This window comes from Caretta caretta, chromosome 6 (genome assembly GCF_965140235.1).
Source record: "Caretta caretta isolate rCarCar2 chromosome 6, rCarCar1.hap1, whole genome shotgun sequence".
Classification (NCBI taxonomy): Eukaryota; Metazoa; Chordata; order Testudines; family Cheloniidae; genus Caretta; species Caretta caretta.
Genome location: NC_134211.1, coordinates 76,870,867 through 76,885,452, shown reverse-complemented (window position 1 = coordinate 76,885,452; position 14,586 = coordinate 76,870,867). Strand labels below are relative to the sequence as shown.

The window sequence follows — 14,586 nt, the reverse complement described above, 5'->3', positions numbered from 1 at the left end:
AAACTTTCGAGAAACTCAAGAATAATCATGTCAGAAGATTTTATTATGGTAAAGGACAAGCCAATATTTCAAAGAAAACACACTTATTAAGAACAAGATCTATAACATACATTATATATACACACAGACACACATATACATCAGCAGCACAGAACGAACCTGAAGAACTCTATAAAGGCTGTCTTAGCAACAAACCGTATCAATTAAAAGCCAAGTTCTGGTTTCCTTCAAAGAGTATAAGAAAGGAGACCTGCTCAGGCAATTGGTGGAGAGTAGAATCCTCCACCAATACCCAACAGCCTGGTATGGAGCACCAACAAAGTAATCTGCGTTCAGCTGTATTGTCTACAGGTCCACTGTACCTACCCCGTAGACACAGGTTTTAGCAGCAGGACCCACATGTCACAGACAAACATCCTACACCTCCAATGCTCAGCTGACCTGCCACCTCTCCAACCTGTGCCTCAAGCACTATAGTAATGGAGGGCCATTTAAGTACCTATGATTGATGCTTCTGAGAATGCCCTCTGTACAGACTCTCCCTGGCTTGCTTCCTTCGGCACTTTTCAGGCTTTGAACGCACACAATGAGGAGGACCATCTAAAGAAAATTTGAATCACTTAGAAAAAAGCTATTGGTGGTTAAAAACTTGTACATTAAAGCTACAAACCTGCATACTGTAATAAATAAATGTTTAAAATAAAAATCAAATTATTTCAATTTTGTCATTAACATTCAAAAGGCAAAAAAATTCCAGGTCCATTTTTTTCTAAAAACTAGTGAAGACCAACATAAAGAATGATAGCTCTTCTAGATTCCTTTTCTTCCCTAAATTACTCAAGGGAATATTTACGTGTTGTTTTTTTTAATCCTGTTTTCATAAAACTGTTTTTAAAAATATTTAATACTTTTCAATTCAGGATTTGACTATAAAGCAAAATTCCGATAAGCGGGGAAATCTGGTACCATTTTAGGCTTCAGTCAGTAAAGCACTTAAAAGCCCATACTTAAGTCGCACTGGCTTTATTTAAGTATTTAAACGGGGGGTTAAATGTTTTGCTGAAACTGGGCCTTAGGCACTAATCCTGCAAGTAAATACACATGTTTGGACACATGGATTCAGTAAGACTCCCAGAGTGACCTGCCTGGTATATTAAAATTAAATTACCCTTTAGTGATCAGAATTTATATATCCCACATTCAGCATACATGGTACTATAAATTGAAGACTATATATATATATATCTAACTCCCTACATGTTACACATAGGACTGGAAAGAACCGCTTAGGTCACTTACTCCTGGGAGAATTTTGTGCCGCTGCATGTGCACAGAATTCATGTCTCCCGCAGATTTCTTTGGTTTCCTGCAGAAAAATGACTTTCTGAGAAGGAAGCAAAGGGAAGCTGCAAGCGCAGTCATGTACCACTCCCTGGCAGACCAGATACATTGTTTCAGGCACCTGGAGCAGCTGGCAGAGAGGTAAATAACCAGGGGGTTGGGGACACTCCAGCCAGTGGCTCCTACCCTAAGCTGGGATCAGCTGTTAGTCCTGGCTGGGCTGGAGGCAGGAGAGGACAGAACTTCCTCTTCCCCTGCAAGGAGTGTCTGGGGCTGTGTCAGACCCACCCCAAGAAACCTCCTGCGGCTGCAGGAAGCTCAGCATCCCCCCGCTTCCTGTCCCCATCACTCCTTAACTGTAGGAGTAGGGGTCACTGTACAAGAAGCTGCTCCCCCATCCACCCAACCTCCATGCATCTGGACATCCCAACCCCAGACACTCCTGCCAAGCCTCATCAACTACATCCAGAACCCCCCTAGCCCTCCATACCTAACCCCCCCCCCCACTTAACCTCAATCACTACAACTGGAGCCGCCCTGCAACCCTCTACCTCCAGACCCCCACCCCTGCACTCAGACCACCCCGCACTGAGCTCCCTACACTCAAACCACCACCCTGATGCCCCATCCCCTGCACCACCTTGAGCCCCACTGACCACCAACTAGCTGCAGCCAGACTCCACCCCACCAAGCCCCCCTACCCCAGGACCCCCACCACTAAGACCCCCACACCCAGACCCCTCTGCTGAGCCCCAACCACCTTCAACTGGAAGCCTGTGCAGAGTCCCATTGCCTCTGTACCTGTAACCCTCCCAACGAGCCTCTGTGCATCCAGATTCCCCCGCACTGAGCTGCCTGCACCCAGAATCCACTCACCCCATATCTGGATCCCCCCACACTGAGCTCCTCCACACTTGGATCCTACCTGGTTGAGCCTGCCTGACCTACACCTGGTGCACCTGGCACAGAGCCCCAGCGTGTTTCTGGGGCAAGCCCAGGCCTTGTGCTGTGTCAGGGTCGGATGCAGCCTCAGTGCTGAGTCCCGGTCCTGTGGGTGAGGGGGCTGCAGGGTGATCTCCCATCTTTGTGCAGCCAGGGGCCTGTGCTCCCCACTGCCATGCTAGAGCTTCTCGATTTATTTATTGACAAATAAAACTTGCAAAATTTTAAAATATTGTGTGCAGAATTTTAATTTTGATTGGTGCAGAATTTTTAATTTTTTAACACAGGAATAGCTACTGAGGCCATCAATACAAGTAATTTGTATGGTTTTATAAATCCAAAACCATACAACCTACTTGTATTGATGGCCTCAGTGCCCTAAGCGGTCCCTTCCAGTCCCATGCATATGTATAGATAGTAACCCTAAACAATCTTTATCCCCTACTAACACATTAGACTATTTAAAATAAATCTAATTTACGTCACACATTTCACATAGTCTGGAACACAACATCAGAATGGTCAGTTTCACATTTGTCTGCAGTCATTTTCGCTCTCTCAGTCTTATACACTAGCATAAAACTGCTGTGGTGGGCTTTCCAACACTGCAGGGGAATATTTACATTTTTAAAAAATCCTGGTTTTATAAAACTGTTTTTAAAACTATTTAATACTTTTTAATTCATATTAGTTTTTTCAGTGAGGTTTGTTTTAATGTATTATTAAACAAGCACTTGTAATATAAACATACTTTACAAACTAAAAGCTAGACATATTATGTAGTTTTCATCTAGACAGACCCTTTCCTGCATCCTCAGATCCAAAGCGTTACATGAAAAAAGAGTGATGTTATTTTGGTCACTGCTTTCAAATTATTTCAACTTAAGACTTTTAATAAAAGTTTGAATTATTAAAAACCTTCATCAATTCTCTTTTTTTCCTACTTCCAACAGGCAGCAAATTGAGCTCTCTCTAAAAAAATTATATTGTAACACCATCTGAAGAAAATTTGAATCACTTAGAAAAAAGCTACTGGTGATTAAAGACTTGCACATTAAAGCTACAAAACTGCATACTGTAATAAATAAATGCTTAAAATAAAAATCAAATGATTTTAATTTTGCCATTAACATTCACAAGGTAAAAAATTCACCTTTTTCTAAAAACTAGTAAAGACCAAAATAAAGAATGATAGCTCTTCTAAATTCCTTGTCTTCTCTATAATTACTCAGTTATTCATTAGACTATTCAAGACCTCCATTGCAATTTTTACACCAGAATTTCATATATGGGTTTGACTGTAAGGAGATGGTTACGCAAGGTCTACTATAAAGGCAATGTATTTCCAATATTTATTTCTGTAAAATATCCTATAGTGGAATTCATATTTCCACACAAGAAAGAAGCAGTTATTTAGTTCCAGACAACTTGATAACATCTCTTTCAACTATAGTTATAATTATCGTGTACGAACTTCCAAAGCAGACGTTGTCAAGATTTAACATTAGCATTAATTTATGTCATAACTGACTGTTACTATAAAGAAAATGGCAAAGCATCCATTTCACCAAAGACAGCACGTATCGAAAGGGAAATTTCATCTTAATTACCACTAATCTCCCCATTTTTAATTAAATTGATCAGTAATTTATTATCTTTCCCAGCCTTAGAAAGCTGTTATCACGAAGCTTCCAACAGAGAACATATCTGTACTTCCCTTCTCCAATACTGTCGTTTTCAAAAAAAATGTAGAAGTGCGGCAGCATATTTCCTCAAATTCCTGTCCTGCCTCCTATACACACACTATTAAAAAATAAAAACTTCACTGATATCTCTGGACCGGTTGTACAGCCTCGAGTGCCCTATTGCTCCACAAAGATTTAGAAGGAACATCACGAATCTAGAACTCCAGACTAATGGATACAATGGGCAAAATCCTGGCCCCAGTGAAGCTTATGAGAGTTTTGCCACTAGTTAAAAGAGCTTTGAGAAAATGTAACATGTGGAGTATAAAGTATTGAGTTCAGGTCACTTCCCACTGGCTTTACATCACAGTGGCACTGATTGTGACTTCACTGGATCCCAGAGATATCACCCATTCCATCAGAAGAAACTGCGGTAGGATAGCAGACAGAAAAGAAGTAATTTCAGAGGAAAGATTAACCAATTCAGAACTTCCCAACTTTATGATACTAAAATTAAATAAAACTGAAAACAACCAAAGAAGGACATAATGGGTTTAGTCACCTTGCCCCGGTGATAGTTTCTAATCTCTATAACATTCATCTTAGAACCAAATTATTCATACAATTTTAATATAAAACAATGAACAAGCAATTTAAGCATGACGTTTTCAGGTTTATCAATTATAAATCTGATGAAATAAAATTATAATTGGAAAGGTACTTGTCATAAATATAAAGGGAAGGGTAAACCCCTTTGAAATCCCTCCTGGCCAGGGGAAAGCTCCTCTCACCTGTAAAGGGTTAAGAAGCTAAAGGTAACCTCACTGGCACCTGACCAAAATGACCAATGAGGAGACAAGATACTTTCAAAAGCTGGGAAGAGGGAGAGAAACAAAGGGTCTGGGTCTGTCTGTATGCTGCTTTTGCCAGGGACAGAACAGGAATGGAGTCTTAGAACTTTTAATAAGTAATCTAGCTAGGCATGTGTTAGATTATGATTTCTTTAAATGGCTGAGAAAAGAATTGTGCTGAATAGAATAACTATTTCTGTCTATGTATCTTTTTTGTAACTTAAGGTTTTGCCTAGAGGGGTTCTCTATGTTTTTGAATCTAATTACCCTGTAAGATATCTACCATCCTGATTTTACAGGGGGGATTTCTTTATTTCTATTTACTTCTATTTTTTTTTAAAATCTGTATTTCTAGTTCAAAAAATCTCAACTGGATCTCAAAATGATTTCAGGTTAATCCCACCACTATGCCACCATGTCAAGGTTCCTTCCCCACTCTGAACTCTAGGGTACAGATGTGGGGACCTGCATGAAAAACCTCCTAAGCTTATCTTTACCAGCTTAGGTCAAAACTTCCCCAAGGTACAAAATATTACACCCGTTATCCTTGGAATGGCCGCTACCACCACCAAACTAATACTGGTTACTGGGGAAGAGCTGTTTGGACGCGTCCTTCCCCCCAAAATACTTCCCAAAACCTTGCACCCCACTTCCTGGACAAGGTTTGTTAAAAAGCCTCACCAATTTGCCTAGGTGACTACAGACCCAGACCCTTGGATCTTAAGAACAATGAACAATCCTCCCAACACTTGCACCCCTCCTTTCCTGGGAAATGTTGGATAAAAAAGCCTCACCAATTTGCATAGGTGACCACAGACCCAAACCCTTGGATCTGAGAACAATGAAAAGCATTCAGTTTTTTACAAGAAGACTTTTAATAAAAAATAGAAGTAAATAGAAATAAAGAAATCCCCCCTGTAAAATCAGGATGGTAGATATCTTACAGGGTAATTAGATTCAAAAACATAGAGAACCCCTCTAGGCAAAACCTTAAGTTACAAAAAAGATACATAGACAGAAATAGTTATTCTATTCAGCACAATTCTTTTCTCAGCCATTTAAAGAAATCATAATCTAACACATGCCTAGCTAGATTACTTATTAAAAGTTCTAAGACTCCATTCCTGTTCTGTCCCTGGCAAAAGCAGCATACAGACAGACCCAGACCCTTTGTTTCTCTCCCTCTTCCCAGCTTTTGAAAGTATCTTGTCTCCTCATTGGTCATTTTGGTCAGGTGCCAGTGAGGTTACCTTTAGCTTCTTAACCCTTTACAGGTGAGAGGAGCTTTCCCCTGGCCAGGAGGGATTTCAAAGGGGTTTACCCTTCCCTTTATATTTATGACAGTACTGAATACTTAAATCGAAGATCAGAATTATCTTTTAGGCAACTTAAGGAAGTCTTTTTCTAGGACTATAAATAATATTCAAATTAATCATTTCATTTTAGTAACAACTTTCACAATTAATACTGCGTTCTGACATTTACAAAAATATGATTATGTATTCTGGAAACCTCAAACAATCATCTGAAAGACATTCAAGAAAATGAAGAAACTTCAACTCTGTCATTCAAAGTTGCTTCTTTCTGTGATCCAAAATCCAATGTCTTTCTACTGATTTCAAGGGAGTTTGAATCAAACCCCAAGTAATAAAGATCACATTATATTTTTTGAAAAAAAGCAGAATAAATTTCAGTGTCTTAGCCAATATAGCCATTTTTATTGAAAGAATGATTTGATTGCTAAAAAGATTGGGTTAAGCTACTGCTGAGTATATAACGGCATTTGAACATAGTCACTGCACTACCAACATCAAAATCGTAATTGTAAAGTACTTGGGAATACTTTGAGTATGAAATACGGTATGAATAATATTCTAACACTTTGGGTTTTACTTTACAATACATAGGTCCACGGAAAAGCAAATGCATAAATTTCCTGTACACAAATAAACAAAATGCACACAAAATCTATGAGAGCCAGTGGGAAAAAAACAAAATATTACATCAGTTGCATAAACCTCAAAGAACTTTACATCACACGCTCATGATAAATAATTCTCTTTAAACACAATATTTTCTGCATACTTTTGCATACAATTGCTTATTATTATGGGCATCTATTTATTGTAAATGATCAAGGTTTTTGATTATCAGTATGGTCTGTCTCAAGTGTAAACAACAGATTAAGATACTAAGCCCCCATTTCACATAAATTTATATTGTAAGGAAGAACAACAGAAAAGAAAACAAATATTACACAGAAGTATAAACATTTTTTAAAAGTTTTCAAACTTTCCACAAGGAGTAAGTTATTTAGCTAAACTAATAAATACGCTTTATTAAATGCTCTTCAATTATTTGATATTCTGACAAGTAAAATCCTTATGCAACATACCTTGTTAGGATATAGATATTCAGGCCTGTCTGTAAAGACCTATACTCTAAGAATTTAGGTGTATTCTTATCACTTGGCTAGTGATAGAGGTATAAAAGAAAGAATCAAAACCACTGTCTGCCAGTGTAAGGGCCTTCTCTTACTGTGACAGTTTGTGGCCCTGTGCTTAGGCTCAGGCCTTTGGCTAAGCAGCAGAGGCAGCCATAAGCTGGGAAGTGAACGGTCACATCCTCACATTCCAAACTAGTCACACTGAAATAAGGTGCTATTGGGCTGTTAGGAATACAATCCTGTCCTGATAGTTCCTATCACCTCCAGAGAAAGGGAAGTGCCTACAAAATGTAAAAGGAAACTTAGTTTGATAGCATCCTGTCTGGCAAGAACTCACTTATCAATAGCTGGGATGTGAAATCCTCACTTCTGTATTGTCTTGTCATTATAGTTCCCACTTTGTTGTTGTTTGTCTGTATAATCTCTGTCTGGTTCTGTGATTGTTCCTGTCTGCTGTATAATTAATTTTGCTGGGTGTAAACTAATTAAGGTGGTGGGATATAATTGGTTACATAATCATGTTACAATATGTTAGGATTGGTTAGTTAAATTTCAGGAAAATGATTGGTTAAGGTATAGCTAAGCAGAACTCAAGTTTTACTATATAATCTGTAGTCAATGAGGAAGTTAGTGGGTGGGGGTGGGCATGGGCATGGGGGTAAGGGAGATGGGAACAGGGAATGGGGGTAAGAAAATTGGAATCATGTTTTGCTAAAGGGGGAAATGGGAACAGGGAATGGGAGTAAGGAAGTTGGAATCATGTTTGGCTAAGGGTAGGAATGGGAACAGGGACACAGATGTAAGGCTCTGTGGTGTCAGAACTGGGAAGGAGGATACTAAGGAAGGAAACTGGAATCATGCTTGCTGGAAGTTCACCCCAATAAACATCGAATTGTTTGCACCTTTGGACTTCGGGTATTGTTGCTCTCTGTTCATGCGAGAAGGACCAGGGAAGTAAGTGGGTGAAGGAATAAGCCCCCTAACATACCTTAACCAGTTTCAAAAGGTGATAAAGATCTTCAACCTCATCTCCTTCACACCTGGTATATACTCTTCCAGTGTCCACACTGGTACCCTTTATGGTGTGACGATAGAGAGGCAAATCCATTGCTTCAGCATACAGGTCTATGGCATGATGTCCTACTGTCTGATACATGTAGCTGTCCAGCTCATCTGTCCCTTCTGCCACAATTAAATAGAGACAAATATGACGCTAAGTACATCATTCAGCATTTACAGAAAATCTTAATACTTTAAAAGCACCAAGAATACCTAAATCTGAGTATTCCTTAGTTCATTGACACACACATCTATGATGGCATCTCTACAAACATGGAATAAAAAAAATTGGATTTCTCCCCTCTTATAACAATGTGTCTCATGCAACTGCCTACTTCTTAATGTAGGCATTTCCAGTGCTTCATCCACAAATCCCCCACTATGGATCCAACCCAGAACCAAGTGAGCCAATGGTAACTTTGCTTTGCTATGCAGGAGGAGCACAACCCCAGAGGCACAGACGCATAGTTTTTACCTGTGTTTCAGCATACTTAGTGCAATATACATAGAACACACTGCAGCACTTATTCTGGTGGTTAGAAATAGGCTGTCAAAACTTCCTGAAACTTAGCCATTAATATATTTAGTACTGACAACACGATACTCACAGCAAGTTATTTCAATATAAATGGAACAATAGAGGATTACAGCAGTAATTTTATATTGTTTAATGCATTGTAAAGAAAGGGAAATATTTGTTGTTGCATCCAGGACTTTTCAATCTCCTTTCCTTTTAAAAACTTGGGGTAGAACTCACCAAACTTCTCGCTGCTGCTGCTTTAATTAAGAGACAAATTTCACTAAACGTTCTTACCAATTGGTTGGCAGCTAATCAATAACAAAAAAGGCAGCACATGTAGATTGTAATAATTAAACCCCAAACCTTGCAATTCACATTTTACGTAAGTCAGGAGTTATCCAACAATTGTGACCATTATTGATAATTTTTCAACTGATCAATAATAAAGAACACTTAATTATTGCTCAAACCTACAATTCACTGGTAAAATTTGATAGAGTTCAAATCTGTAGGAGGGGCGGCCAGCACATCCCTTGGCCCGCACCGCTTCCCACAGCCCCCATTGGCCTGGAGCGGCGAACCGCGGCCAGTGGGAGCCGTGATAAGCCGAACCTGCAGACGCAGCAGGTAAACAAACTAGCCCGGCCCACCAGGGCTTTCCCTGAACAAGCAGCAGCCCTAGTTTGAGAACCACTGGTCTAGAGGGTTCTGTAATCTTAACAAGTTAACCAGGACCGGAGAAGTTGATTTTACAAGAAAAATAGTATTTTTAAATTTATATAAAATCTGATACCTGAAAAGAACAGACAGGGTCCCTTTTAAGCTGCCACTTAGTTCTGAATTTGCAGTTACTTTATTACTTGAGGGTCTCCAGGCAACTGTGGTACAAGATAAAATAAAATGAATGGGATAGGACCTACTGCTGCCTGGGGCACCTCGGTTAACTTTCCATCATATTCCCTACCACATACACATAAAGAGGCCATTTTATGATTTGAATGACAACACTGATGTGGCTACATTAGTTTTACAACAAACATATTTCAAAAAGATTAGAGAGGTTTTGTCCTGGGTACCAAAGGAATAAACTTCCCCAATCAACTGATTTTATATTCACCTACTCTACCAATGATTCACACATGAACTCCTTCTCCCAGCAGGCACACCTCCTCCTCTGCTTCCCTCACAAACCTCCACACTTTGGATGGCAAAGGAGACACCCTTTTCAATCGTGGGGCCTCATTCCCCTCTCACTGATACAAAAGTCATCTCCTTTCCAAATCTCACCTTAAACCCTTCCTGTTCATCTTAATTTAAGATTGATGCTAAACCTCACTCACTTTTCACTATCTTCATTACTGTACCCATGCATTCTCCCCTTACTACAGTACAAGAAAGTATTTATGCATTTTCCTCCTTTTAAACTGCAGAATCCTTCCTTTTACCATTTTTCATTTTCTTGTATAGTTTTCTCTTGTTTGCTGCTTTACAAGCGGCTTTAACAAATTCTCTAAATTGTTTCTCCCCTTCTTCACCTTTCTCTGTAAAGATGTCTAGGATACCTGCTATATGTGCAAAAAAATAGCAGGGTTTAACTCAGACACAGCTGTGCCTCAGCTGTTTCCTATTTCACAAAGTTTCCTACAAGCAATGAGGCATTCTTACCTGTGTTTTCAGTAGGTCTTAAGTTGGCTAGAGCAACAATCTGATGCCCAGCAGCAACACACTGCATCATATTGTAACAGCTGTCCTTTCCACCACTGGAATTAGAAAAAAAAATGAAATTATCAGACAATTAAACCAGCCACTGCTAGGCACTGTCGCCCTTTTTTAACTTTTACCTGATTACTTCAAAATTATAACACAGGGCCACAAAGTTTTCAAATAAGAAGTATTAAGGAGAATTAGAACAGTAACAAACATCTAAGACTGTACCATACAAAATCTTTATAAGAACTTTATAAGAGTTCAGTTAGATCTAAAATCCATATGGTTTATGTGAAATTCCTAATTTGATGGCAGAGAGAGAGAAACATTCATTGTACGAAAGCTCTTTGGAGAAGACGCTGTCTTTTGCTCAAAGGATTAGTGATGGATCACAGAATGTTTCCTCTCTAAAATACTGATTTTTAAAAGCAGCAGTGAGAACCTGGCTTCTGGTTGTGCGCCTGGATATAACTGTGGACAAAATTAATTACAGGTGCATTTTAAAGCAACTGGCACAACAGGTCCCTGTTGTTCATCTAAGTGCTGATGTAATATAATATTTAATATAAATAAAGTGCAAAATAGATTTGATTTTGAAATTAATAATCCAAAATTCAAAAGCTAAAAGAATACTCCGCCTCTGTCAACATGGCAAAGGCTGAATCCTTTTCCCATTGAATTTAATGGCAAAACTCCTATTTCAGTTACACATAATCAAGTCTTAAACAAATATCAAGTAATAATAATAATAAAGCCAAAACTATCTGATCTATAGAATACTACACTTCAAACATCCATCTTCAAATTGATAGTCACTGCACCACAACGAGAGGGGAGAGTCTGTGCTTTACCTCTTTAAGAGGCAAGGCACAGAACTCACAGCCCCAAGGTGGGATGGCTATGATGGTTTTAAGCCACCTTTGTGTCCTCCCAAATCCTGGCTGCTCCACAGGCCCTACAGAGCTGTCTTGTTATGGCAGCCTGTCCTCAGCACTCTCTCTAGGCTCCCAAATGTCTGGAGCCCTATATGTTGAGCCCTAACCCACCCCTCAACACACCATTCCCACATTCAGTCCCACCTCAAGCATGACCCCTATGCCAGAGCTGACAAAAGGATCCTAGAAAGGCAGCCTTACAGTTGTCCCCGAGTTCCCGTGCCTTAACTTATACACATAATAAACTCCTCTACACTGATTCTAACTGGCGGTACTACTAAAATCATCTGAGAAAGATTCATATAACCAGTACAGCATCCTTTCCTTCCATACTTTACCCATCTGTATATGAGGAAGGAACAATCAGTTGCACACATACAAAATGGGAAATGACTGCCTAGGAAGGAGTACTGCAGAAAGGGATCTGTGGGTCACAGTGGATCACAAGCTAAATATGCGTCAACAGTATATAACACCATTGCAAAAAAAAAAAGCAAATATTATCTCGGGATGTATTAGTAGGAGTGTTGTAAGCAAGACCAAGAAGTAATTCTTCCACTCTGCTTGGCACTGATGAGGCCTCAGCTGGAGTATTGTGTCCACATTTCAGGAAAGATATTGATAAATTGGAGAAATTCCAGAGGAGAGCAACAAAAATGATCAAAGGTCTAGAAAATGGGACCTATATGAAGATAGAAAAAAATGGGTTTGTTTAATCTGGAGAAAAGAAGACTGAGGGGGGACACGATAACACTTGTCAAGTACATAAAAGGTTGTTACAAGGAGGAGGGAGAAAAATTGTTCTTCTTAACCTCTGAGGATAGGACAAGAAGCAATGGGCTAAATTGTAGCAAGGGCGGTTTAGGATGGACATTAGAAAAAACTTCCTAACTGTCAGGGAGGTTAAGCACTGGAATAAACTGCCTAGGAAGGTTGTGGAATCTCCATCATTGGTGGTTTTTAAGAGCAGGTTAGATAAACACCTGTTAGGAATGGTCTAGATCAGAGGTTCTCAAACTGTGGTCCATGGACCACCAGTGGTCCACAAGCTCCATTCAGGTGCTCTGTAGATAGTTCCCTGGGCAGCCTCACACAAGAGAATGAAGGGCTACTGTCATAAATATAAAGGGAAGGGTAAACCCCTTTAAAATCCCTCCTGGCCAGAGGAAAAATCCTCTCACCTGTAAAGGGTTAAGAAGCTAAAGGTAACCTCGCTGGCACCTGATCAAAATGACCAATGAGGAGACAAGATACTTTCAAAAGCTGGAAGGAGGAAGAGAAACAAAGGGTCTGTGTGTCTGTTGGTATGCTGCTTTGCCGGGGATAGAACAGGAATGGAGTCTTAGAACTTTTAGTAAGTAATCTAGCTGGGTATGCATTAGATTATGATTTCTTTAAACGGCTGAGAAAAAAATTGTGCTGAATAGAATGACTATTTCTGTGTGTCTTTTTTGTAACTTAAGGTTTTGCCTAGAGGAATTCTCTATGTTTTGAATCTAATTACCCTGTAAGGTACCTACCATCCTGATTTTACAGGGGTGATTCCTTTACTCCTATTTCTATTAAAAGTCTTCTTGTAAGAAAACTGAAGGCTTTTTCATTGTTCTCAGATCCAAGGGTTTGGGTCTGTGGTCACCTATGCAAATTGGTGAGGATTTTTACCAAACCTTTCCCAGGAAGTGGGGTGCAAGGGTTGGGAGGATTTGGGGAGGAAAGACGTGTCCATACTACGTTTCCCAGTAAACCCAGGTAGAGTTTGGTGGTGGCAGTGGTTATTCCAAGGACAAAAGATAAAATTAATTTGTACCTTGGGGAAGTTTTAACCTCAGCTGGTAAAAGTAAGCTTAGGAGGTTTTCATGCAGGTCCCCACATCTGTACCCTAGAGTTCAGAGTGGGGGAGGAACCTTGACAGCTACACACCCATGAAGGCGTGGCTTCACTAATTCGGTGCCTGGACCCTGGAGAGTCAGACATACATGTAAGGTGAGGTGGTGGCCTTGGAGGGAATGGGGGTAGGTGGGAGGGAGACAGCGGGGTGAGAAGAGGGGGTGGGGCAAATTTGGGACATGCAGGGCTGCGGCGGTCAGAGAAAGAGGCGACTTTCCCCAGCTCCAGGGCTGCAGCTACTGCTGAGAGATGGCCCTCCTTCCCAGCCCCAGCTCAGAGGCTGCTGAGGTGGGGAAGAGAGGGAGATATCCCCCCTCCTTCCCAGCCCCAGCTTGGGGGCTGCCACGGCAGGGGAGAGAGAGAGAGAGACTTCCCTCCTTCCCAGACCCAGCTCGGGGGCTGCCGCGGTGGGGGAGAGGCAAATCCATCACATTAGAAAAGTAAGACTACTGATATTAAAATATGAGTTATGTGCTTTTATTTGTAAAACAAAAAAAAGTAAATTATGATTAAGGTTTTTTTTATATAGCGCTTTTATCCAAAGTGCTTTACAACAGTTAGCTAACAGTACAAACAACATTTGGAAAGATCGTTAAGTGGTCACAGAGACCCTCAGCAATTTTCAAGTGGTCTGTGGGAAAAAAAAAAGTTTGAGAACCACTGGTCCAGATAATACCAAGTCCTGGCTTGAGTTCAGGGGACTGGACTAGAAGACCCTCAAGGTCCCTTCCAGTCCTATGATTCAATGATAAATTGCTCTCTCATTTCATTGCTGTTAAAATTTAACATGAATTTGTTAATGAACAGGTTTTTAGCAAGTTTCTAGTTTGGGGCTCAATCACTTTTCTAAATAACCATGATGTCAAATTTCTTCTCAACAGCCAACAGACAATATAATTTAAAGCCATATCTCTATTTTGATACAACATGCTTGGTATAGTTAACTTAGTTACTGTTCATTTAGTTACCAATGAGATGGAAAAAAGACTGGATGTATCAAGAACCAGTAATGGGACAGAGAACCTTACCCTTATAGAGACTTCTTTCTCAAAACTAAGGGCCTCAACTTAGCCCTGATTTTGTCCCTAAATGTAACTGCAGCCAAAACAATTATACACGAACTGTGTAGCCTTTACATATCCAACTACAAAATTTATGAGTATAATCGGGAAGCTACATATCTAAGCACTATAAAATGTACCCACAATTATT

At 40.0% G+C, this 14,586-nt stretch overlaps 1 protein-coding gene across 4 annotated transcripts in view; it reads right to left on the bottom strand.

The window, feature by feature from the left end:
* DPH6 (diphthamine biosynthesis 6) overlaps positions 1-14,586 on the bottom strand; it is a 376,392-nt gene that overhangs the window by 358,032 nt on the left and 3,774 nt on the right. For 3 of the 4 annotated variants that reach the window (XM_048854100.2, XM_048854094.2, XM_048854095.2), the window contains exons 2-3: positions 10,510-10,604; positions 8,254-8,447 (exon numbers count right to left, since the gene is read on the bottom strand). In XM_048854100.2, the coding sequence (XP_048710057.1) occupies positions 8,254-8,447; positions 10,510-10,604 (289 nt within the window). Of the gene's footprint in view, positions 1-8,253; positions 8,448-9,637; positions 9,721-10,509; positions 10,605-14,586 lie in introns of those variants that run through there. The other variant, XM_048854096.2, reaches the window with a different exon arrangement.